The sequence below is a fragment of the Manihot esculenta genome, chromosome 8, assembly GCF_001659605.2.
Source record: "Manihot esculenta cultivar AM560-2 chromosome 8, M.esculenta_v8, whole genome shotgun sequence".
Lineage (NCBI taxonomy): Eukaryota > Viridiplantae > Streptophyta > Magnoliopsida > Malpighiales > Euphorbiaceae > Manihot > Manihot esculenta.
In genome coordinates this window covers 2,509,124-2,534,346 of record NC_035168.2, presented here as the reverse complement: position 1 = coordinate 2,534,346, position 25,223 = coordinate 2,509,124, and the positions used below count along the sequence as shown (strand labels likewise).

Genomic DNA, 25,223 nt, shown 5'->3' with positions numbered 1-25,223 from the left:
TTAAAATATACACAAATACAATCTAATAAATTGAGTGTAGCTCATATTTTCAAAATTTGATTTGTAATGACTTTATTTAATTTTTTTAATAACAGTTTAAAGGTAAATTTTAAACTTTTAACCTTAAAAAAATAAATAAAAGATATTATTCATTTTACCAGAAAAAAATCTAAATGAATTCATATATATATATATATATATATATGTTTTCATTTTTTTTTAAATGAAAACTTTGTTAGTTAAAAAAAATGAATTTTTTCATTCTAAATAATAAAATTGAAAAAAAATAAATTAAATTAAATTTTTGTGAAATTTTTAATTTAAAGAGCTAAAAGTTCATGCTTATATCCATTCTTCGCTTATACTTTTACCTCGTATACAAAATCAAAGGTGAAGAGCTCTTACTTGAAGAAACCAGAGGAAGTGACAACATCATTTCTAAACATGAGGTGGATGTACTGTTTTTAAGGAAAAATTATTATGTAATTTGATATTTTAAAAACTTTATTGGAACACTTCAATTAGTTTTAATAGTTAAATATTATAAAAAAAATCTAAAATATTTATAATACAGCAGAATTAATTAATAATTTTTTTAAAATTTAATAAATTAACTAATAAATTTTTAAAATAATAAAAATTAAATAGTAAAATATTTAATAATAAAATTAATGAAAAAATTAATAAATAATTTTTTTAAAATATTAATAATATTTTAATATATTTTTTAAAATTAAAAAATTAGCTAATAAATTTCTTCATATTATAAAAATTAATTAATAATTTTTCCTTATTTTAAAGCGCAAACACTTACATCACTGGCCTTATTTAATGTAGGTGTATTGCATATTTTATATTCATTATACTATTCGTAAATTATTTATATATATTAATTTAAATTACTAAAATATTTAATAAAAAGAATTTAAGTATAAATAGTACTAAAAATTTTTAAAAGTTGAACTTGTTTTACAATATCTTAATATGATCTCAATAATCTAACATTTTAATATCATTTTTTTTATAAAATATGTAAATTTATTGGTAATATTTATTTCAATTATTTAATATTTAAATATTTTTATTAATAATTTATATCAATATTTAACTATTATTATAAAAAATATTTGATATTTATATATCACCTTTTAATAAATCGAATGATATTATTAATTATCTTTTAAGTTGAATTAATAACTTTAAATTATTATTAAATTTAACAAAACCATTACTTAATACTAATAGATTTAATTTTTTATTACCTATTAACAAAATAATTTTAGTAATGATAATATTTTATATGAAAGTTAAATAGAGAGACTAAATTTTAAACTATTAATATTTTAAATAACAAAGGTTAGATATAAACTTAAACAATTCTTAAGTTTACTAATTTATCTAACATTTAATTTAATTCAAATAAAATAGTATCTTATATGAAAAGTGTACAAAATTGAAAAGTAAAATGAAACACTTGTCTTAATTAATTTTATTCTAACACAATAAAAATTTTAAAATTAATGATTTTTATTTTATTTTACCTAAAAATATTATTTTTAAATTTAATCATTTATAATTCAAAAGTTATGAATAATTTCTTAGCATATATAATTTTATTATTAATATGCTTTATTTATAAACATTTTATTTTTAATATAATAAAAAATTATTGTTTGTAAAGTTTACTCTTATTGAAAAATTTTAATAATTATATATTTTAATATTTCATTTGAATACTATTAGAATTTTAATCATTATAAACAAAAAATAATGTTAAATTTTTTTTAATTTTACAAATTATTCAATAACTTATTTCTTTTTGATATTTTTTTAAAAATTATTATAAAAACTTAATAGAGAGTTTAAGTATTAAAAAAATTCTTTAACTACTAAATAAATTTAAACAATAGATTTAAAAAAAATAAATTCAATGATAATAAATTATTTTCTAACCAATTAAAATAAAAGTAGATTTGTAATTATTAGAGTAACCTAGGATAGTTTTGTCCATACCATTGTTTCCTCCTTTCCATATTTATACATATAATAAATAAAAATTACATCATATAATTTAACAGGCTTTGGGTAGGAAGCATAATGACCCTCCATTTGATTAGAAAGAAAAAAGGCGAAAGCTTGTTGCTGGCTTTGCTTATTGAGCATAAGTTGCTTTTAGATATTCTATAATGTCGCCACTTTCAAACATCTGCACCCCTGTATTTGGATCTTCCAAATATGGTACCTAACATCATTGTCGGAAAAATTGATAAGATATCATACCATTTGAATGTCATTGCAACAACAGGAAATACTTGATTTGAACTCGGTTTACCGTAAATCAAGACACAAATAAGTGAATCTTTTATGAAAAAGTAAATGAGACTCATTTTAATATCTCTTAGATCTATGATAGATACACCAAGGAATTTCCTTGCAGCAATTTGTACGTAGGAATAACAATTAACAACAACGCACTGTAATCCATAGATATGAAATACCTGAAAGTGTCCAGCTTTCTGATATAACACCTGTCGTTTGGAACTGCCACGAGCACAACTAACAGCAGAAACAGAAAAAGTTGGTGAAAATTTTATCTTTTCATGGGCTTGCAACCATTTAAGACAAACAATTTGTTATAAGCTAATCTCCACCACAATGGACAGGAGAAATGAAAAACAAGGATTAATCGTTATAATCAATGCAAATCATGGTATATATAATAGATGTCTAAATGGTACTTTTAACAAATAATTTCTTTCTGCATGTGTAAGCATGATGATATTTGATCCAACTTGATTTCTTCAAAGATTTATCTACCTACAAGCTAATAACAATGGACATTTCTTCTCCGAAAGCTATCAGGATTCAGGAACATGGCAGTTATTCATTTGGTGGCTAAGACCATTTCAAAAAAAATTGAAGAACAATGATGTAAAACAAACAAACCACATACAAATATTTCTAAAACTAAAATGAAAAAAAAAAAATAATGATAAGGAGACCAACTTTCGAATTTACCTGCGCTGAATATGTGGTAACTCTAACTCAACCAGTGTTTCACGAACAATTTTGCAGAATGGGGAACCCTGAAAGGGAAAGAAAAAGTATTTAAGTACACACACCTCCATGGATATCTAGGCAACAAATATCGGGGAGTGGAATTCATGACTTTAGATTGCACATTGGAAAAGAAAGATGGTTGGAAAACAAATTCATTTGGGAATAAAAAATTTCTTTTGGAAATATACTTACCTCATAAGACCATAATTCAAGTGGTTTAGGTGGCAATTTTGATGGAGAATATGACGATCCCTGCGAAAAACCAAGGAAAGGTTGAAGTCAAGGCCACTCCATAATACGACTTACAAGAAATAGCAAAATCATGATAATCTAACATCTACATGGATGCAGCACGTAAATATAATTGAATATTATTAACTTAAACCATCTGGAATTAATCATTTCAAACTTTTTACGAACAAACAATACACATTCAAACAGCTTCAGTTTAATGATGATGGAAAAAGATGCAACAAATTAATAAAATAAACCAGTATTATACCTTTCCCATACGACCAATCATGGCAAACCCTTCAGTCAAGGTCTACAGAAACAGAAGCAACAGATAAGAAGCAATATTGACACTTAAATCTTACAGATTGCTATAAAAAAAAAAAAAAAATTCAAACACTAACCGTTAAGAGACCAAGTGACAACATGAAAGGAACATTTCCATCGCCTAAATGAAATAAATCGGACACATTAAATAAAAAAGATTCCGTGGATTCAATAGAGATACATAATGCACAAGAACTTAAATTACTAAAAATCCTCTCATTTAATGCAAGGGATCATCTTAGAGGTTGATAAAAAAACAAAGATGAATCATGATAGTACCTAACAAGGCAAAAAAACAAAAACAACAATAATAATCTATTTAGCTAGATACTTTTGACACTTTACCTTACCATATCATGCCTATGTCAGATGTATATCGACACTGATTAAAATGGAAATTGGTACTTGAGAATGACATTTCACTTTACCATATCATGCCTATGTCAGACATATCTCGACACAGATTAAAATGGAAATTAGTACGTGAGAATGATATCCCAAATAGTATGAAACATACTGGTGGTATGTCCAACATCCATAAACAGGTCCAAGTAAGTTGTTTAACTAGTATACTAAATGGAAGCACAATTTCCAAAAAAAATTAAAATGATATTGATTTTATCCATTTGTTGAAGATATCAATAACAATCACGGAGGGAGAAAAAAATAACTAACATTTGAAGGTACACTATAAATATCAAAACATAAAATTTGACTAATTTTTCCTTTCAAGAACATCTGGTTTATGATGTGCAGGAAAAATTAAAATAGTGAAAATGAACCAAGGAAAAGTAAGTCAAGGAAGAGAAACACACCATATTTCCCAACGAGATACCTAATTATATCATCTGATTCATACATTGCAGTTCCAGTATTTGGATCCACCTGGACACAAGACAAAATTTGAATCTTAGTCTCCAGTCAACACCACTTGCTAAAGACGGTAATGTAATCTCTCATGTCTGGAAGGCATGCTGAGAAATTAAATTCTGAATAATGAAATACAAAAATTAAGTTGAAAGACTTCCAATAAGAGGGTTTTCCTCCCCAGCATTTGGTGGCAAGGAAATGCTAAATGAAAATGCTCAAACACATACAACCGAAATACAAGATGGCTCCAGTGACCATATTATGAAGAAGTGGGGATTTATGCATTCGTAACTAATTTATTGAAAATTTGGGCAATTAGGGGGATATAAGTCTAGGAATATTATTTTAGTTCATATGTCAAAATGTCAAAAGCTGAATATGTAAAAGAGAAAAATAATAAAAGGAGCAATGTCAAACCATGTAAGGGAATTGCTGTTTTCCACCCATCTGAACAACCTTGGGACGGAAAGTGGGACCATTTTTTGGGCAAGGATAGAACAGAACGTCAATATCCAAAACTCCAACAATTTCTCTAACCTGCAGATATTCACACTAGTTAACCCACATCACAAGGAACCTGCAGAATGAAACTTCAGAGACATGGCACTGATAAGAGCAATCACCTAGTGAAAATATATGAAATGGATCAGAGTCTATAAAACATAGGGACATTGTAAATTCCAAATTAAACATATTTACATCATATCAAGTGTAGGATAATTTGATGATACCTTGCGACAAAAAGGACAGCTGAAGTTTGCAGGTGGTCGAGAAAATCCATACATGAAGAAACAAAGTAGAAATATTCAGTCCAATTCATCAAAATGATGTATATAAAGGTCATATAAAAGATGAAAAAGAAAAAGAGCCTATAATTTGTTTTCTTATTTTAGTCTAGATTTACTCTGCCTACATATTAAATGGTTGTGAGAGCAGTGTACCTTTCAAACTCGTATATCTCAATAGGTTTCTCAGGTCGAGGACCAACTTTTGACGTCTCTTTCACTTTGTAACCTATATAAATGCAAATATAACACTACTATCATCAACATAACGAATTGTTTAGATAAATTTACTTGAACAGGAAAACCCCATATGCAAGCACGAAGCATCTCAACTTAAGGCTTCAATCTTTTTTCCCTCTCTCCCTCTCCCTTCCTCTCTCTCTCTCTCTCCCTCTCTCTCTCTCTCTCTCTCTCTCTCTACCTCTCTCTCTTTTTGAACTGAACATAAGGCGTACAATTGATCATGCAATTTTTACCTTTTTCAACTGGAAGACAAATTTTACCAGCCCTTTAACACATACACATAATTACATCTTAGTATAATGATAACTTAGGAAATTTGACAACTACCAGCTACTCCTAGAGCATATTGGTCTGGTGGAATCTCATTCTGGGGAACAAAAGATGCAGAATACCTGCCACAGTTCAACGCAAATGCATGAAAATTCAGAAAACCTGCAAGTGTTGCAGCAACATTAAGCAGTAGGATACAAAAATACGATATTTATAAGCAGTATTATATGTGTCACTTTTCATGACAACACATCCTATTGATTTGTTGGTTTGATAATCCCTGAACCCTGATTCCTGAGTACTTTTAGTCCTAAACTTCATTAATAACATGTTTAATTTTCTTTATCTTTTATTAGTAAACAAATAATTTGAAGTATATGCCAAAAGGGGTTGGGGTAGAAACAAACAAGTGAAAAAAGAGGGAAAGAACTGTAAGTTACTTAAGCTCAAGGCACAAATTAGTAAAATAACGATATGCTCCATCTAATCCCTTTGTGTACATATACCCAATCCTGTATGCAATTCCATAAAATCTAATAAATTCTTCCTTTCCTATCCATGCCTATACCTGCCTAAGTTGCCTCCTTAAAACTGCTTAGACTGAATTGTTAACAATTGAGTTCCTTTCTATACTTTATTTAAATCTAAAATAGCTACATAGGAAACTGTTACAATAGGAAATACTTTAGTATCAATTCCAAGTCAATTAACCACAACACAATTATACAATTTCAAGCCAGCAAGTCCACTTACCTTTCTGTTTTATGATTTCCAAAATATTGTCATGGCTCTTTACTTTGAGTGGAATCACCATGAACAGATTTCAAATTGATCTGTGGAGCTCTAACAATCTCTCGTTTTATGTCATTAAACCCATAATCTCCAATCCTTATAAGAGCCTTAACTGACCTAGCCACAACTAAACCACAGAGTACTACCTTCTTTTGTAATTTCTCTTATCTTTTATAGCTAAATATTTCCAATATAAAACAGATTAATTTCAATTTTCAATTTAATTCGTAAAAATTTTACCTCTTTTGTTATTTAATCACATTGCATTTGTCTCAAAGCACTAGCTAAGAGCTTCTCAAATTCACTTTTGAACTAAAACTAATGAAAAATCTTGCAAAACAAATTGAACACGAATTAATCGGTAATGCAGACGATAAACAGGAGAAACAGTTAGTATTGACATACCCTGAAACGAAAACACCAGTGCCCAACCGGAAAAGCAAGGAAAGGGAAGCACCAAGAATATCCAAAGTTTGGCCCCCCTTCACAGTGAACGGCTTGGGCTCTGGTGGCTTGAAATTAGGCGGGACAGTAAAAGAAGTCTCCAGCTTCTGGTCTTCTTTGGTGGTGGTGGAGGTTGAAGTAGAAGAAAGAGGAGTCTCTGAGGTAGCTCTGATAATGGAAATTGTTCTCCTGGGTATTTTCTGATTGCTGGGAATTGAACGGAAAAAGGAAGATTGAGGGACATTGAGAACTCCAGCCATGATTTCTCCGGTGGATCAAGAATAGTAGAAGAAGCAGAGGTGGTGTTGAGAAGTGAAGTGGTGCGTAGAGTTGTTGGTCTCTGCTGTTGCTTTGCACTTGTTAAAGAGCGTGACTGGCGTTTCAGTTAGGACCTCCCATTCGGGGGAGTACTTTTTGTCATTTCTGTTAAAGTAACAGAAACAATTTGAGAATTTTTTTATATATTAAATAAAAATCTCTCAAACAGGATTTTATTTTATTGTTTTAATTTATTTTTTATATTAAAAGAACTTTTATCATTTCTTCTCTGGATTAAAAAAATGACTGAAATTAACTTTTCTTTCTTTCTTTTTGTGTGCAATTATATAAAAGATTTTTTTTTTTTTGAAAAAAATAGAAGTTTAGTAATTATTATGATGATTTTTTCCTATGTAAAATAATATTTTGAACATGAAATTGAATTTTTAAATTCCCTAATGTCCTAATATGCATTATAATATCAAAGAATTTGACAATCATGTGAAATTATTTTTACTAATTAATTTAGTTCAAAATACAAAACTATATACCTTATTTATTTCATGAAAAATATTTTTTTTAAAAATATTTTTAATGCTTGAAAATTAATAAAATCAATTAATGTAAAATACCTTTATAGTAAAAAAAAAGTATTTTTCAAAATACTTTTTATTTTTTAAAAAAATTAGTTTTTAGATATTAAGTACTTATTAACCTCTTTAAACTCTTTATATACAAATTTATTAATATAATTTATTTTATAATATCACAAATAAGTAATTAAAAATAAATTATTTTCTTGAAAAATATTTTTTTGCATATAAATTATTTTTTAAACAAGTGAAGCATAAATAAAATAAAAGCCTAAAATATTAAATATTTAAGAATGAAGTAAAGTTTAATATTATTAACAAAATTTGTAAAATAATTTCTTTTCATAAAATAATTTTTATTAAAAATCCATATCATTTTTTAAAAAAGAGCTCAAGAGTACCTTGGGCCACTCAAATTGAACACATATTCTGCTCCAGGTTGTTTTTGTTATCAAATAAATTGTTTTGAAATTTTTTTCTTTTCTCAAAAAGAGCAAATTAGCCTAAAAGTCTAAAACCAAATCAAATAAAAAGTTGGGTTTCAGATTTTTTTGGGCCGCTGAATTGGGCCATATCCACCCAATCCAATGGCGAATAAGCCCGGGCCCAGAGGTCTAACAGACACACCCCAAACCCAGAAATATTATAATAATGCAAGTAAAAAAATTAACGACACAAGTAATTAACTTTGAGAACTCTTTTTTTTTTTAATTTTAAATTTAATTTTTAATTTTTAATTAATATCTGCTCTTTAAATAATTAATTTAATTTAATTTAATATTTAATGCATTTATAATTAACGTTAAGAAATTTATTATATTATTTTATTAATTTTTTAAAAAATAATCTGAATTTATATTTTTAATTGTAAAAAATTATATAATATTCATATTTTAAATATTATAAAAATATTCATAATGATTTTTTCAATCAAAATGATAAAAATGATTGTTAGTTATAAAAATAATAAGCATGATGAATAAGTTAAATTAATTTAAATTTATTATTAATTTATTTAATATAAAAGAAATTCAATTAAATTTTATTATATTTAAATTGATTCTAAATAAATAAATTATTTTATGAATATAAATAAATTGAATTCAATATTTTTTATTAATTAGCCAATTGATTACTCATATTTTGTTAATTACATTTTCAATTTTACTATATATCAATATTTTTCTACATTTTGTAAACCTCATATAATAATAAATAATTTAAAATAACATATAAAAATTAATTTATTAAAACTATGTATCGTAATGAAAAAATTATTCTCTAATTGCACATTACGCAATAAAAATTGTATTTAATTATGATTAATGATTAGTGTTTATTTGTCATGATTTATTTTATAAAAAAATAAATAAATTTTTATAAAATTATTTAAGATTTTAATTTTTTATAAAATAAAAAAGTTTTAAATTAAAAAAATGATTTTTTTTTATTGTAAATAACAAAATTATTCAAAAAAAGTCAATCTTAGCTATAAAGAAAAGGTAAATAATTATTTTACATTTGGTAATGGACTATTAAGATTAATGTGGTTGTGAGAGGGAGCACAAACTCAGCAGTAACACAGAATAATTAAAATATAAAATTAATTATTAATTAATAAAATAGTGCAATGCATTAAATAATAAGAAATTTGATTCGTGACTCCGGTTTCTATCTATTATCTCTTTATAACTTGATACTCTCACCTTTTTCTTTTTTTAAACTTAACTTTTTCTTTCTTTTTTTCCATGAAAAAACAAATATACATCAATCGACTATCGATAAAAAATATAAAAATGAAGATGTTGTTGTCCTTATTAAGAGATTCAAAAATATTTCGATCGTTACTTATAATTTTCGATGCTCACTTATAATTTCTGTATGGTGGTGATTACTGTATAGTGGTGATATTTTAGTCCAATCAATTTTCAGAATATACAGACTCCTTTAGCAGATTTATGGCATCTTTTAGAAAGATATCTATTATGGAATTAGAGGCAAAATATATCTGTTTCGGTTTTTTAATAATGTTAACTTTGAAAATATAGGGGATGGGGCCCTTAGTTGTACAATCGATTCCTCCTTGCTTGGAAGGATGTACAAGATAATGAATATCCTCTCCATATTAACGTTGTTACAGGTTTTCCTTCCTCTCAACATGATACCTCTAACAACACCTCTGTGAATATTAATTTGACAGGCAACAGTGAAGCGACTCATCCCGTCAAAGGTCGGGATAGCCGAAAGCAATAATTGTCCTGTGTTGGAAGTGTCGAGCACTCGGCAATTCTCGGACATTTAATGCATTTGAAAGATTTGGTTACTAGTTATAAGCCGAATATTTTATTTTTGCTGGAAATAAAAACTTTTAGTTCTCATATGGAATTTTTTCGTAATTTTTTACATTTTGATGGTTGCTTCTCAGTTAATAGATAAGGACTGTAATGGAATCTTTCGTTAATATGGAAACGTCATGTGTCTGTTTCTGTGGTTGACTTTTCTTTAAATTTTATTGATTCTGTTGTTTCGTAAGATAATATTCAATAGAGGTTTACTAGTTGTTATGGGTTTTCGGAATCGCAACGACGATATCAGTTTTAGAATCTTATTCAAGTTTTATTTCATAAAAGCTCTCTTTCATGATTTTGTTCAAAATACTTTAATGATTTATGCTCGAGAGATGAAAAAGAAAAAGATCATCTTTACTAAATTATCTTATGCAGAGATTTAGACAAGTACTTGAGAAACATTTTTATTAAATTATCTTATATAAGAATTTAATTTTGAATAATAGTAAATTTTTATTAGACTCTAAAACTAATATTTCTGTTAAATGAGTTCATTTAATTCTATTCTAACTGTTCATACTTTACTTAAAAAATCTATTAGATATAATAGTCTCTCCGTTTAAAATAATATTCTTTTTATTTAATAAAATTTTATTAATATAATAAATAGTTTTATTTAAAATAAAAATAAAAATTTAATTAGCGATAAATCAAGTCAACAAAAATTATAGTTGGCGGTGCCGGCCAACCATTGGAGAGCAAGTGTCATGAATCTGTGGGCCCCTTACCCACTCAGACAAATCTGAAGTGGCAACAAAGCAACAGAAAAAGAAGAGATGTTGGAGAAAAATCTTTGATTTATACTTTCAATGAATGAGAAAGGAACATTAGTCTTTAGTTGAATATTGGAGTTAACTTGGAGACTGGGTTTACGCATTATAATTCAATTTAAAATTTGTTTTATTTTTACAATATATTTTTTAAAATTTTAATCAGAATTCATCCCATATTAAAAGTGTAGCTGATAATTATTCATCCCTTTGTTATAATTACGTCTCCCCTCTTTATTTATTTTTTTATCTATTCGTGATGCATAATCGTAACGTGTAATTACTACACTGTTATACTGCTACCTCTTTTTATCAGTCAGGTTTATATATACGAATGTATCAGTGTATTTTTTTATGTCAGATGGCTATTTAATTTTCTCAGCACAATAAAGCTGTGAGATAGTTGGGTCTACTCTCCTTCTTCCCATCACATCATCGGACTAGACTATTTTTTAGTGGATCCAAGTATGAAATTAATCTGATCTCCTTTAATCACGAGCTGAAGTGTGCAATATTGGGTCAGTCTACAGTCTACTCAAAGGAATTTAATGAATTTTAAACTTATATTCTTCTTTAAAACTTGGCTTCACCCAATTGTAAAAAATTTATCGATCGTTAATTTATAATCTTTTTGTATTAAAATTTAAGTTGAATTCACACGACTCTAAATAACTTAAAAATTATAAATTGTAAATTTTAAATTTCTAACTCAAAATTCACATATTCAAAATTATTTATAGTGTTGTAATTTTTTACAAGGTTTCGAAACTAATGCATTTTTAACCACTTATTTGTTATTAATTCACACTATTTTGTAATTTTTTTTATAAATAACAATTTCATTCAATTAATTATTAAATAATAAATTATAATTTAAATTTAATTTTTAAATATAAATTTTTTATACAAAATATTTAATTTATTTATTTATTGATAAATGGAAATTAATAAATAAAATTTATTAATTTAAGGGTGCAATAGAATGTAAGTGTAATTTTGTTATCAAGTGAGAGGAAAATTTATATATACATTTGCAAGAATAGTGACTCTTTGCTTCAACTCCAAAATTTCAACCTATGATAAAGAGAGCTATGAATGTAGGCAAAATTCCAACTTAGGAGAAAAGTGCATTAAAGCATAGCTAAAAAGTGGCAAAAAAGAAAATGACAAATAATAATATTACAAAGAAAATTAAAATTGGCAAAAAAAAAAAAATTCGCCTAGTTTAATTACCATTAATTTTGATCTCTTTATCATGATTGAATAAAAAAAAAGCATTTGTCATGCTGACATAATTACTGCATTACAATCAACTAGATGAGAAAATTTAAAATTTTAATTAATAAAAATGAGAAAAATCTCATGAGCAAAGTTTCCACTTTGTAAAAAAGAGAAGATTTTTCATATGGGTTTCTTTTAGCTTTTTTTTTTTTACAAAAAAAAAAAAAAAAAAAAAAAAACCCTCCATTGTTGAAGTGCTTAATTTGGGCATCCAATTAATTAAGCTGCCCAGCCAGTGACTGTTTGGCATGCAATCTCAGTTGGGATGAACCTTTTCATCAACTTCCACACAAAATATCAAGATTTTTTTCCCTTTTCTTTTTCATTTTCTTATGTAAATATCGAGATTTTTTTTTTTTTTTCCTTTCATTTTTCATTATCTTATACAAATATCATGATTTGCTTGCACATACAAAGTAACACTGTCACTATCCACTTCATCCATTAATTTGTGGAGCAAATCTTATCTTCATTGACACTACATTAGCTATAAAATCTGAATCATGATCATTTTATGGAATTAATTAGTAGTATAAGTGTGGGTACTAGTCCCACATCGACTAGTTATCAAAGATAATGAACATATATAATAGTTGGTTAAAAAATTATGCCAATTGATGTTGGTAAAAATATGTAATAACTGTTTAAGAAATAAGTAATTATATTGGTGAAAAATATATTAGATTAGAGGAATTTCTCACGAGAGCTTGCAGAGTTGAAACTAATGTGATGCTTATGAGCTTTATATTTAAATTTTGCAGAATTTATTATTATTATTATTGAAATATTTTTAATAAAAAAAGAGAGGTCCTCACCCTACAAATTAGGGTAAAATTAGCAAATCAATTAGGAGTATTAATTTTCTAAGCCTCTAACCTTGAGAGTGTAAATTAAAGCTAGAACTTAATTATATTCACCATGCATGCGTGTAAAAAACATCATCAGCTACACCCTAACAATTGATTTCTGTTAAATAGTCATTGTCTTATTCCTTTAATCTTGTTTCTTCTCCATTCCTTTGAATAAGAGAAATTCACTGCCTACCCACTTGAGTTAAATAATTTCCCAGAAACTTAGGTTAGAGCATGCGTGTGGAAAACATCACTTGCCACTAAGCATTCCCTTTTTTCTATAAAAGACACACACTAGAATGCCATCATTTCATCCCCCTTGTATTGCTGGTGGTGGGTCTCTATCATTCCACATCCCCATTCATTTTCTTTTGGACATTTACTGTATAGTCTTTATAACATAGAAAAATTTATTAATTTTAAAAAATATATTAAAATATTTTTAAAATTTTTAAAAATTATTAATAAAAAAATTATAAATTAATCACTCAATTTTATCAAAAAATTTATTAATTAATTTCTTAATATTAAATGAATTTTAAATTTTTTTATAATATTTAATGATTAAAATTTTTTTAAAATATTTTAAATGTATTTTTTAAAATCAAAAAGCTAATTAATGAATTTTTTTATATTACATAACCAAATAGTAATTTTTAAAATTTTTTCCAATATACCTTAGACATAGACCCCATTAATTCTTTTTACAAGTTAACTTATAAGTCCATTTGTATATATTATCTCTTAATCTGTAATTAAAACAAATCAAATAGTTTTATGAATTTAGTCATAAACATTGGATACAGTGGACTCATTACATTTCAAAAGAAGAGTTCGGATTTAATCTTACATGGTAAGACTCATTACTTCTCAAAAGAAGAGCTCGGATTTGATCTTTGGAGAAAAGATTGTTGGGAGAGGCAACCACAGAGATTAAGAATTACGGACCTAACTAACGCGTATCAGATGAGACTCCTAGCATTAGGGCAAGCACTGATATGTGATTAAGACGCTAGAGCAATTTGGATTAGCTAGTAAAACTAGTTGGCATAGCACCAACCAAGCCAAGCCAAGCAAAGCAAAACCTTGTACTAGAAATTATCCCTTGTAATTAAGATCTAAATCTTATTATTGGCAATTATATTCAAAATGATTTATGAGAAAATAATTCAATTAAATGAGAATTAACCAAAAAAATTGATTGAATGGGAACACAAATATATTTACTTCGGTTTTTCGTTATTCGCTTTTGACACTAGTTATTAGCTTGTTACATATTTCGTAGTAAATATAGAATTTTTAGATGTTTCATTTATTTTTCTCTTAGTTATTACAGCAATAATTCACTATACAAGCATTTTCCATATAATATTTTGCATTAAAACAGTAATAAGAAATGCTTTCTGCCCACCAACCACAATTATTTACAAAATCTAATGCATGATTATGAAGTTACTGCAAGAAGGAAAAGCAGATAGCCAATACCTGCACACAAGATGCTGTGAACCAGACAGCCTCATCTATGGTGCACCAGTGGTCAACCACTAAGTTAAAAGGCTTGAAGAGTAGTCTGATAAGATCTAGCTAATCCTCCACCGTAAAAATTGGAGTCTGGTAATAATCCACTTACACTGCAAATGGGAAGAACAAGGTCCTGTAATTGTTCATTGCCTCGTTAAACATGATGATCCACTCATAATTAAGAGATGACAGTAAAATGTTTCAGCTTTATAGTGAAGACACTAGCAAATAAATAATGTTATGCAATAATCATGATTCTTTTAACTTTATATGATGTTAATTACTTCTGGATAATCCAGTGCTAATCATGCTTTATACTTTTTTACTAAACTTCCCAATCAGATTTGACTCCTACAAGCTGCACAGTTCTGTTGTGAGTTTCAGATATGGGGATGACTTCTTCAATGAGGAGGCCATGTCTTGTTTGTACAGCAACAAAAATCAACAGCATGGGGCCCAGAAAAAGATGAGGGTGTTTCTGTAATTTTAGGAATAGACAAAGGGTATTCTCATAATCATTCCCCATAAATAGATCAATCTGTGATACCATCTCATGCAAGAATTCAAACCTCTGAACTCTTCCATACATTTTTTCATTTTTGCTTTGCTCTCACTAATAGAAACCATGGGGAATTGCTTAGTCCTGCATGATAAGGTTATCAAGATCATGAAAAGAGATGGGAAGGTCCTTGAATATAAAGCACCAATTAAAGTTCAGCAAGTGCTTTCAGATTTTTCTGGTCATGCAATATCTGATTCACTTCAGGGTTTTCAGCATCACCCGCCAGATACAAAATTACTTGGTGGTAAATTGCACTATCTTGTTCCTCTTCCTTTGCCATCTCCACAAGCTAAGAAAAAAGTAAGATTTTCAATTCCAGAAGATGAAGATAAGAAAGAAAACATAGTAAGAATCAAGTTGGTCATCAGTAAGAAAGAACTGCAAGAAATGCTGCAGAAGGAAGGAGTTTCAGTTGATTCTATGGTTTCTCAGATTCTGGATCAACAGAGAGTGGAAAAAATTGATGATACGACAGATAATGATGATAACCATAAAGGTTATTGGAAGCCTGTACTGGAAAGCATACCTGAAATAGACTAGTAAACCATGGCCTAATTAAATAATTTTCCTTACAATAGGTAATGTATACAAGAAATCTAATGAAACAAATACAGTTTAGCTTACCTTCTCATTAAAACATTTTAACAAACACCTTCATGCTTTCTCATCACAAGAAATTAATCTGCAGCCAGCATATAACCCAAGTTTTTTCGTAGCATCAGAAACATCATAAATCTTTTCCCCATGTCTGGGTTTTCATTCAGATATGCTTACTGAGAAAGGATGCCTAACCCAGGTACATGCCAGATTAGAACGACTATGGTGAATAATGGAAAATCGATAATGGATGAGAGGACTTGAACCCAGACCGCTAACGTTTCGACGAGGAAACCAGTCAGAGCTAGCCTCAATTGGCATATGAGAGTTCGTCTTTTCTTTAATCATGCAGTAATATAAACAAACAATAAAAAGAAAATTTCTTTAGTCCATATTTCTACCATATTGCTCCTAGTGCTGCTACTGCTCCTTAATGGTGGGACTGTAGCTAACTAGGTATTGCTAGCTTATAATTTACTTGGCACTTGATATATTAAATGAAAACGCAAGTCAACTTAATCTATTACAAATGCATTCATATGATGGAAAGAATCCTCAGGGCAATGTGTATCTTTACATTCACAAATGAATCGTAATAATCTATGAGATATGCAGCACTTTTCCAGAGCCATCAACAGAGACATATATAACAAGCTCAAGTCTTATTCTGAAAATCTGCTAATTCTGGTGGGCATAAATTATAACAGAAGCAGAGAAAACCGCAGGACAACTGTTTCAGATGTTTCAGTCTCTGCAAGAAACAAACATGTGATATTGTCTCATTATAAATTTGAATTAGTTACATCTGTTCATCTCATTTGATTCTGGGTATCCTCTTCAATTTTTTCATGTTATAAATCATATATATGTTATTTATCCATATCCCAAGGAACTCTCCAGTAGGATTGGAATTTTTACTAAGAGAAATTAGATTGAAATTCCAGTAGCTGTAACAGGCAGTGCATTAAGTTGACAAATGATTGCGAGCTTGCAAGTATAAATCTGAATCAACTTAGGACAATTCCGATATCTGCATTCCTTTCTGTTTCCCGTCACTGAACAGAGACCCTTATTTTTCATCATTTTACAGGTATTTTAGTTTCTTCGAGGAATCATTCAATAGTAAAGCCCGAAAAAGTTGTGGGTTTCAGATAAGCCCAAGGTCTCCAAACACACGATTATGCTATGCTAGCAAATGGATTAGAGTCGCCTCCAAGCTGGCCTGAATTATTCATAATCATAGAATGGAACATCGAATAATCTGTTTATCAGATACACCAATTTAGAGGTTAATCATTATGCCGATAGATGTTGTGACAGTGGAGAGAAAACCTTCAAAACCCACTTGGCAAGTTCAGTTTTTTATCCTACTTACTAGCATAGCAGAGTTAATCAATATTGAAGGGATTTATCTTATAAGTGTGTAAAACGGATCAGTCATAAAATCTTCTTTCTTTCCAAAAAAAAAAAAAAAAAAAATCTTCTTTCCATTTTCCTCCAACCTTTGGCGAAAAATATATGCTATCTCCGGCATTCATTTTCAATTTTATAAAAATTTAATTCAATTCATATATTTTCTTATATTATCTTATTTAGAATTAAAAAATTCAATTATTTTTCATTATGCATATAAATGAGATTATATGTAATTTTACAATAATTCATTTAAATTCTTTTTTTACAAAATCATTCATGTCAATCCAATAGTTAATGTTTTTGATAACTATTAAAATTAATATGATCATGTTATGACATAACATATCAACGCAATTCATCATTAGAGATTAGAGAATAATTGAGTTTCCTGCTTCAGTGAATATCGGCTAATCCTAATACTTGCCTCCAGCCAGCTCAGGCCGGTCCATTTCCAGCCCCAGCTGCTCTAGACTGTTGAAGTGCGAAAGGATATCACAAACTCTACCTATACAAAGCAACATTATCAGTTTCATTTACATGAAATTCACTCTGTTGTATAAAATCATTTTACTGGAGAAAGTAAAAAAACCAGTGTACAGTATACAGTATTCCTCAGATTCTAAAATCGGTATCAAGCAGCTATTCTTCCTTTCTTTCTACTTCTAAAGCAATCTCATTGCGCCGCATGAATGGAAGAGTAAAAGGAGGATTGAACTGCAACCAAAATGGCAGGATTTTAAAATGTTTCAAACAGGTCTTTTGTGCAAAAAGAGAATTATAATCATTAAAGAGAATTATAATATTGGAGATTCTCACCTGTGCAACTTCCGGTGAAGCACCCTCTTTTACTCTGAACTGCATGTCATTTTTCAAAGCATTCCGTAACTTCATTTCCCGTTGTTTAACATCTTCGTCAGTAACAAAACCTGATTCAGACATAGGAAAGAAATTATGAGTTACAGACTTGCATGCATCCATGTAATATGCTCAGGGATTTCAGAAATCTTGACTAATTCATCTACACATTTTGATTTACCATAAATAATAGATTCAACTGCAACATTCACTAATTAATTCTGTAAATAGACATCTTCACATCCTTAATGTCCTGATAAGACACATAAGCAATTACCAGCCTGAAAAATAGCACACTTAAAAATAACATAACTTTATTTGCATAATGCAATGCAGATCTCATCCACATTAAAAAATTCAGTTACAAAACGCTCACTGGATTAAGGCTTAATCTGGATTTGTTTTTAGTAGATCATCTATCACATCACTGACATCTTCACCATAAAACAACTTGTTGTCTAATTCTAATTTACTATCCTAGTCATGACATCACTAAGTCTAATAGCTCCCAGTTTATCATAAAGGGCAAACCTGAAAATGCGACAACTGCAGCAAATTTCTTTGGCACCTCTTTTATCTCAACTGTTGGATCTTTAGGCAATGGCAAATTGGCACCATACTTGGAGGGCATGACAAATGACATCTTCCATTTATCCTGATCTTCCATCTAAATATAATTATAAGCATATCAAATCACAGTAAAAAAATATAGTAAAACTCTTAAAACTACATTCGAACAAGACGTAAACAAATACTAGAAACACAAGTATTGGGAAAATTTTAGATAGACCAATAAAAAAAAAATCCACAATGATCCTAACTAAAAGCAACCGAACTGCAGAAGTTAAAATTTTTACCAGCAAAACAATAAGGTCAACATTAGTGGCCTTGAAAATCTCCACTCAATAAAATTGAATAAAATGATGCTAACAGAACATTCCAATAAGGATTGCATTTGATAAAGCTGAGACTCACAATCACCTTCTTTGTTATCACAGGTGTTGTCATTTCCATTCTCTCTCCAAGAGATTGAGCCTTACGTGTGAAAACAGGTGTTGTCATTTCCATTTTCTCCTTAGTTGTATTCTAGCCAAAAAAAAAAAAAAGAAAAATGCATAAATTCAACTAACAGAAATAGCATTAAGAAACTCGCGCTTAAGCAAGTCCTTACAGGACTTAAATCCTAACCACTACCTTACCAAACAAGTACTCAGCTAAGACATTGAAGGACCGAGATGCACCACTGAAATCAAATCCAGTCTTCCCTGGCATTGTTGTCTCCGCGATAAAGTAAGGCTTTTAAAACAAATTTATACATCAGCACAATTATATTAAACAAATAAGAATAACGAAACCAAAAGTTTTTATGAACAGTGTATATACCTCAACTTCCCTAATTTCATACTGATCTCCTCTACTTAACACCTTATACTTCACCGATTCAAGATCAGGAACTAGAAAATAAATAAGTAAGAAGGCAAAACCATAAACCCAAGCCCCAGCTCCATTAAGGAATGAGCAGAAAAAAGAAAGCACTTCAATTCAACAATGAAAAGAAATTAAAAATACCGGCCATCAGTGCTTCCTCCAAATTACGGTTCTCGAACCTCTTCGGGAACACGTATTTCGCAGTCTCATTAGCCAAATCGAACAAAACTGCAAGGTAAGAAGCAATTAAAGCTTAAGAATGATTGGAAAAACAGTCGCTACGTGAAATCGACGGTATACAGAGAAAGTTCATAACATTACATCGCTGAGAAACATTGGAAGCCTGAGAAACGAGAGCGAAGACAAGAGAGACGCGAGCTTCGGAGGCAGACGACATGGCTCTCCTCGGCGGTGACGAGGTGGAGGTGGCGGTTACTCTGTCAGTGGCCATGGATTTGACGGTGGTGAATAATGGTCTGTAAAGGCTTGTAGAAGAGGCGATGAAGATTTTCGGCGAAGAATGAACCATCGGTGAAGGCCTGCAGTTGCAGAGAAGCATCCTGCCTCCCGAGTCGCGAACTATCTCAGGTTTTAAATTTCTGCAGAGTGAATTTATGTACATATATCATTTATTAATGCGTCTGAAATTGTGGTTAGAGTTTTCCCGGGAATTTTATTTTCTCCCATTTTTTACCTTTTTTCCCCATTTTTTCCTAGCATGAAAAAAGGTCAATATATGATAAATCCCAGGTTGGAATTGTATTGGAAAAATATACCTAACATTTTTAATGAAAACATCGAACTTATTCTATTAATATAAAATATTAAAAGTGTAATTCAATAAGTTACAAAGTAAATAAAAATAAAGAACATAATTTTTTGCGTAAAACAAGCAATTTGTAGGTCGCAATGTAATCTTTGGGCAAACTGCAAATGGCCAGGACACAAGGAGCTACCAGTGATATCAGATACAAATTAGTTCCAATAAAATCCATCAAGAAACAGCCTCAGACACTACTAAATATCCTCCATAAGAACACATTATTCCACAAAGATCTAAGCAATTACAAGGCCAGAAATGAAAATAGACGAGAACCCATTTTTCCTTTTGACCAATTAAACAAACAAAGGACACTAGACTGTCAAGGTCTCCTGCTGCTGCTGGACATGCCAAGCAACAACATCCTTATATGGTAAGTTCCCACCAAAGATATCAAGAGCACTGCCGACAGTAACATCAACACATCCATTCCCTGCTGTCTTTATCCTCTCTAGATCATTCATTACCGTCACACCACCAGCATAGGTCACCGGAATCTGGCATCCAAATCACAATGCATTAACAATCCACGCATCAAAATAGCATACATATTGATTTGTATTGGTATATCTGTTTGCTTCTTATGTAAGTGGAACAAGCTGCTAATTATCAATCAGTCGGGAAGATTAGGCTCTATAACCACCTGATCTATTAAGCAATAGCAACGATCATGTCTACACTCAAACTACTTTAAGAGAACCATTCATTACAGATAGTCATAATTCCATTTTGATGTCAATTTAGGCTCATGGATATGCTTAAAGCATTCCTTAATTTTCCAGCATTCAAGAAGGTGAGACTCATGAATAGGACTAATTGGTTTCCTTCATGTTAACCTAACCTTGCATAATTAATGTCAATTGCACTAACATATCAAGAGCAGGGTGAAGTGAAAAAGGATGCTGGATAAACATTTAGAGCACTGACTGGAAAAAATCAAGACATTATCAAAGTTGCATGGCATTTTCTCAAGGAAATAGTTGTGATAAAAAAAATTGAGGATGGCAAAAAAATGAGATGCAACAAGAGAAAGAAACACAATGCAAATATGTTACTGACTGGTGAGTGCCTGCCAAGCAATGACACAAGCTCTTCATCAATTCCCAGCCTGCAAACACAATCAATTAGGTATACTTGGTCCAAATACAAAATATAAAAAGTAAGAAATCTTGGATGGTGTCCCCTGTTAAGAACAAGTAGAATATCATGGCACCAACACCAATTTTCATTATTTTAGTTAAAAAGAAAACAATAACTAAAAAGGAGATTTTACAACTGAAGGTTTTCATATGATAAATGAGTGAGAATCTATAGGGAACACATTAAATCTCAGATTTTACACTATAGAGTGATATTTTATCCTACCTAAATAACCAGTGGAAAGCCCTCATCTAGGCCAAGTGTATGTAATACCACTTGGTGCATGAAGTCTAATATCAATTAAATTGACTTCCCAAAAAATTTAAAAGAAAAATCTTCAACAAGAGATTATTTATTCTCTATTGGAAACCAGAGCTTGAGCATCTTTAGTTTGTTTAGTGGAGATGAGAGACTGAGAGAACAATCTTACAGGAATGATTTTAAATTGTATAATAAAATATTGAAAAACTTACTTTTTCCCTTCAACATCAACGCCATGAACTAAGAACTCATTTGCATAGTTGGCAAGAAATTCCAGTACTTCCTCATCAAGATATACATCACTGAACTTCTGCCATCTATCAGTTACAATTGCATATCTACCTTCCTGCATGTCAAAATCAGCACACACAAGTCTGTAAAAGGCCACAGTTGAAAATAAAAACACTTTTTGAGTTTAAAAAAAGAAGAGGAGCAACTAAATTCTTTCAACATGTTTTTCTTTTTAGCTTCAATAGTTCAGATGTGCCAACTCTTGACCCATTTCATTATTCTGCACTGCATTAATATTCACGAAATAGCATCAAGTAAAATGACGATACTGTAAAGAAGGTTGAGATTATGCCTAATCTGCAATTTCCAATTGAAACTCACCATATAACCACTTGATTAATCCAATGAAATAGCCAAAAAAAATTATTGATTTCACACCTTCTTTCTGCAGCTAAGGTCTAACACAAGCCTTTGCTTTCCAACAACTTGGACAAGATCTTTTAGCCTTTCCAAGTCCATTTGACCATTGTTAAACACATACTGCAAGGAAAATGAGAACTTTAAATCAAGTTACTGCAAACTGTTATGAGTCATGTGAAAAAAAGTGCAACGTCTTTTCAAGTGCCTCTGTCAGGGTATCACAATCAAGGAGTATCAGTATAGCACATTTCTCATGTTTTTGTTGCTTGTAAATTAAATATACAAAATAAATATTGCTGGCTATCACAAGAAGTACTCTCCTATAAGTAATTTTCTTCGAACATGTAGCACAATGAAAGTATATGGTCTGGTTCGGTTGCATGAACCAGACCACATGCCAAAGAGAAGAATGCAAGTCAATGAGGAAATATAGCAAAATTCAAATTTAAACATCAAAGCACAACTTTATGAGACTACACAATTTATCAATTCAAGTAACATAAAATGTTATAGCATACCGAAGTGACAATGACATGGCTTGCTCCTTCTTCTATGTAACTTAAACAATTGTTCGTGTTGATACCGCCTCCAACCTGCAAGCCACCTGGATTTTGCCATTCCTCGCAGTAATTTCAGCAGAGGAAAAATCTGTAAGTTTTAAACTTATTATCAACCACAGATACCACAAATAGTCCATACTCAGTAAAGCTCAACTCCTTTGACTATCTACCCCTCGTTTGAAATGAATGATTTTGTAAGAAAAGAATTCAAATAAATTCTTGCAAAATCTTTCATGATTTCATCTTCATGTATAATGGAAAATTTTCAAGTTAAAAATTTTGGATTTTTGTATTCCAAATAAGAATTTTGCAAGAAAAGAATTCAATTGAATTGAATTCTTACAAAATTCTTGATTCCAAAAGGAGGGTTAATGTGCATAATAACAAGAAATCTCAGACTTCATGTTATATCATTATCAGAGGAATCACATGAGCAGTTATCCAAAGACTAAAGAAATGACTCATATTTTCTGGAACTCATAATCCCGAGAGGCATAACCAGCACGAGAAAACTAAAGTCAGACATTTGAATCCAAGAAGAAACAAACACGGAATATCTCATACACCTACCAGGATAAGCATGCAGTGCTTCCACAGCAGCAGCTTTGCTTAAAGGATCAGCTCCAAGCATAATTACATGACCACCCACAAGCCCATCTTCTTTGTACAAATTTGCAAACTCTGATGCTGACTTATCTGATTCAAAGTTTGTTACAAGGCTAGATCCATCCTCCTTTGAATCCCGAAGAGTAGACCCAACAATTTGCTTCACTTTCCCCTGATAATAAGCACAGTACATAACATGAATATCCAAGCATTTTGCTCAAATCCAACCTCGAGAAGAAATAACATGAATACATGGAATTAGGAAAATGCACAGTTTTCACGGGTTTTAGCCTCAAAGTTAACACCTTTAATAGATAAACTACTGAAAAATTATTAATTAAAGCAAAGTTCACAAGCAAGAAGCAATCCTATCCCTCTTGCTGCTATGGTGTGTACTCCAAAAATTATAGCCTCAATTGATAAGCTAAATAAAGGGGTTCTTTCCATCAACTACACCAATTACTCTAGTAATGGGCAACACATTTATATGATTTATAATAAGGGGAAAAAAACAGCCCCTCAAATACCTGGTGTATGTCGATGCAAGGGCGGAGGCGAACAGCACACTGTATAGACAAACGCGAAGATCCTGGAAAAAGAAACACCACAAATGTCGAGAGAAAGAAAGATACACCCACGAATAGTAAGGGGTAGAAGAAAATAACGAGAAGAGAGCAGAATCGTAACATACTGCAGACAAGTGAAGGCAACGTTGTGATACATTTGTAATTCTTACAAAAGCTAGGAACTATTGTAGAGCATAGATTTCTTTCCGGCGTGATGATGCTGGGGGATGAAGGAGCATGGAGGCCGCCAATTCTCATAGTGCCTGATTCCACCGAAAAAAGAGTGAGATTGAGGTTGAGGGCTAAACAGAAAGCCTTACTCTTATTTACCGAACGCTCCTTATACTCTTTTTTTCTTTTAATTATTTTTTCAACAAAGTATTAACTAATGTCTTAAACTTCTTTTATTTAAAATAGACTTTTTACCCCAATCCAATATATACAAATATAAAGTGGGCAGGTTGATTAACGGGTAAGTAATTCACAAAAATTATAATATTTAAATTCGAATTTACTTTAGATTCGTAATATTTAAATTTATTTTAAATTTAATTAAAAATTAATTTAAATCATTTAAATTTATTTCAAACTGTTATTATTATTCGAATAAATTTAAATTCATTTAATTTTATATATTTTAATTAATAATTTATATAAAAATTATTTTTATTAATAATTTTTATTTAAAAAATTTAATATTTCTAAAAAGTATTTAAATTTTAATTTTTTAAATAAAAATATATAGAAAAATTATAAATATTATTATCATATTTTTTATATTAAATTAATTATTTATATAAATAAATTTAAATAATAATTTTCTATACATAAAATTCGATTTGAAATATATTTTTTTAAATTTAAATTCATTTCAAATTTAATTATAACTATTTAAAAGTTGAATTCACTCAATTTTTGTTTTTGTTTAGCACAGATTTGTTTTCGAAATAATTTTATTTTTACAGTTTAGTGATCAGTGATATGATAGACTCGAAAATTTTATTTAGGAGAGCTCGTTTTATTGGGGACAGATTTTAAAATTTTATTTAAGAGAGTTCAATTTTAATAAATAAATAGGGACAATAAAATACATAAAATAAATATATATTATAAAATT

The 25,223-nt window shown here is 29.6% G+C and overlaps 4 protein-coding genes across 8 annotated transcripts; 1 reads left to right on the top strand and 3 right to left on the bottom strand.

Moving 5' to 3' along the window:
- Positions 1–1,956: 1,956 nt before the first annotated feature.
- LOC110619977 lies at positions 1,957–7,442 on the bottom strand. Its single transcript, XM_021763505.2, has 12 exons — positions 6,984–7,442; positions 5,844–5,908; positions 5,430–5,502; positions 5,220–5,238; positions 4,906–5,025; positions 4,434–4,503; positions 3,696–3,739; positions 3,563–3,604; positions 3,253–3,312; positions 3,019–3,086; positions 2,499–2,556; positions 1,957–2,242 (listed from the first exon to the last, which is right to left on the bottom strand). Exons 1-12 carry the CDS (start codon positions 7,280–7,282, stop codon positions 2,153–2,155), a joined length of 1,008 nt encoding a protein of 335 aa, XP_021619197.1. The 5' UTR covers positions 7,283–7,442; the 3' UTR covers positions 1,957–2,152.
- A 7,764-nt stretch (positions 7,443–15,206) lies between these two features.
- LOC110620729 lies at positions 15,207–15,829 on the top strand. Its single transcript, XM_021764558.2, has one exon. It carries the CDS (start codon positions 15,270–15,272, stop codon positions 15,744–15,746), a length of 477 nt encoding a protein of 158 aa, XP_021620250.2. The 5' UTR covers positions 15,207–15,269; the 3' UTR covers positions 15,747–15,829.
- Positions 15,830–17,594: 1,765 nt separating this feature from the next.
- On the bottom strand, positions 17,595–20,175 carry LOC110621224 (heme-binding-like protein At3g10130, chloroplastic). 5 transcript variants are annotated; one of them, XM_021765415.2, is made up of 9 exons: positions 19,824–20,175; positions 19,644–19,730; positions 19,458–19,528; positions 19,269–19,370; positions 19,056–19,160; positions 18,606–18,741; positions 18,036–18,145; positions 17,817–17,933; positions 17,595–17,724 (listed from the first exon to the last, which is right to left on the bottom strand). In XM_021765415.2, exons 1-8 carry the CDS (start codon positions 20,122–20,124, stop codon positions 17,859–17,861), a joined length of 987 nt encoding a protein of 328 aa, XP_021621107.2. In that variant the 5' UTR covers positions 20,125–20,175; the 3' UTR covers positions 17,595–17,724; positions 17,817–17,858. The 5 variants fall into 5 exon arrangements, with proteins under 5 accessions (XP_021621107.2, XP_021621106.2, XP_021621109.2 ...); XM_021765414.2 differs by having other exon boundaries at positions 17,595–17,720; XM_021765417.2 differs by having other exon boundaries at positions 17,824–17,933.
- Positions 20,176–20,443: 268 nt separating this feature from the next.
- On the bottom strand, positions 20,444–24,421 carry LOC110621225 (1-(5-phosphoribosyl)-5-[(5-phosphoribosylamino)methylideneamino] imidazole-4-carboxamide isomerase, chloroplastic). The gene is made up of 8 exons (XM_021765418.2): positions 24,232–24,421; positions 24,068–24,129; positions 23,505–23,712; positions 22,893–22,978; positions 22,393–22,494; positions 21,936–22,069; positions 21,382–21,430; positions 20,444–20,819 (listed from the first exon to the last, which is right to left on the bottom strand). Exons 1-8 carry the CDS (start codon positions 24,362–24,364, stop codon positions 20,637–20,639), a joined length of 957 nt encoding a protein of 318 aa, XP_021621110.1. The 5' UTR covers positions 24,365–24,421; the 3' UTR covers positions 20,444–20,636.
- Positions 24,422–25,223: the final 802 nt, after the last annotated feature.

Excerpts from the sequence above, each read along its gene's own strand:
- LOC110619977 (XM_021763505.2), bottom strand. The coding sequence starts at position 7,282 with ATGGCTGGAGTTCTCAATGTCCCTCAATCTTCCTTTTTCCGTTCAATT. Across the intron at positions 5,909-6,983 it reads ACTGGTGTTTTCGTTTCAGG|GTATTCTGCATCTTTTGTTC; the intron begins GTATGTCAATAC and ends GAACTGTGGCAG. Across the intron at positions 3,605-3,695 it reads TGTCACTTGGTCTCTTAACG|ACCTTGACTGAAGGGTTTGC; the intron begins GTTAGTGTTTGA and ends CTGTTTCTGTAG.
- LOC110620729 (XM_021764558.2), top strand. The coding sequence starts at position 15,270 with ATGGGGAATTGCTTAGTCCTGCATGATAAGGTTATCAAGATCATGAAA.
- LOC110621224 (XM_021765415.2), bottom strand. The coding sequence starts at position 20,124 with ATGTACATAAATTCACTCTGCAGAAATTTAAAACCTGAGATAGTTCGC. Across the intron at positions 19,371-19,457 it reads ATGAAATTAGGGAAGTTGAG|CCTTACTTTATCGCGGAGAC; the intron begins GTATATACACTG and ends TTGTTTTAAAAG. Across the intron at positions 19,161-19,268 it reads CTGAGTACTTGTTTGGTAAG|AATACAACTAAGGAGAAAAT; the intron begins GTAGTGGTTAGG and ends TTTTTTGGCTAG.
- LOC110621225 (XM_021765418.2), bottom strand. The coding sequence starts at position 24,364 with ATGAGAATTGGCGGCCTCCATGCTCCTTCATCCCCCAGCATCATCACG. Across the intron at positions 24,130-24,231 it reads GTTGCCTTCACTTGTCTGCA|GATCTTCGCGTTTGTCTATA; the intron begins GTATGTTACGAT and ends TTCTTTTTCCAG. Across the intron at positions 22,070-22,392 it reads ACCTTAGCTGCAGAAAGAAG|GAAGGTAGATATGCAATTGT; the intron begins GTGTGAAATCAA and ends TTTGACATGCAG.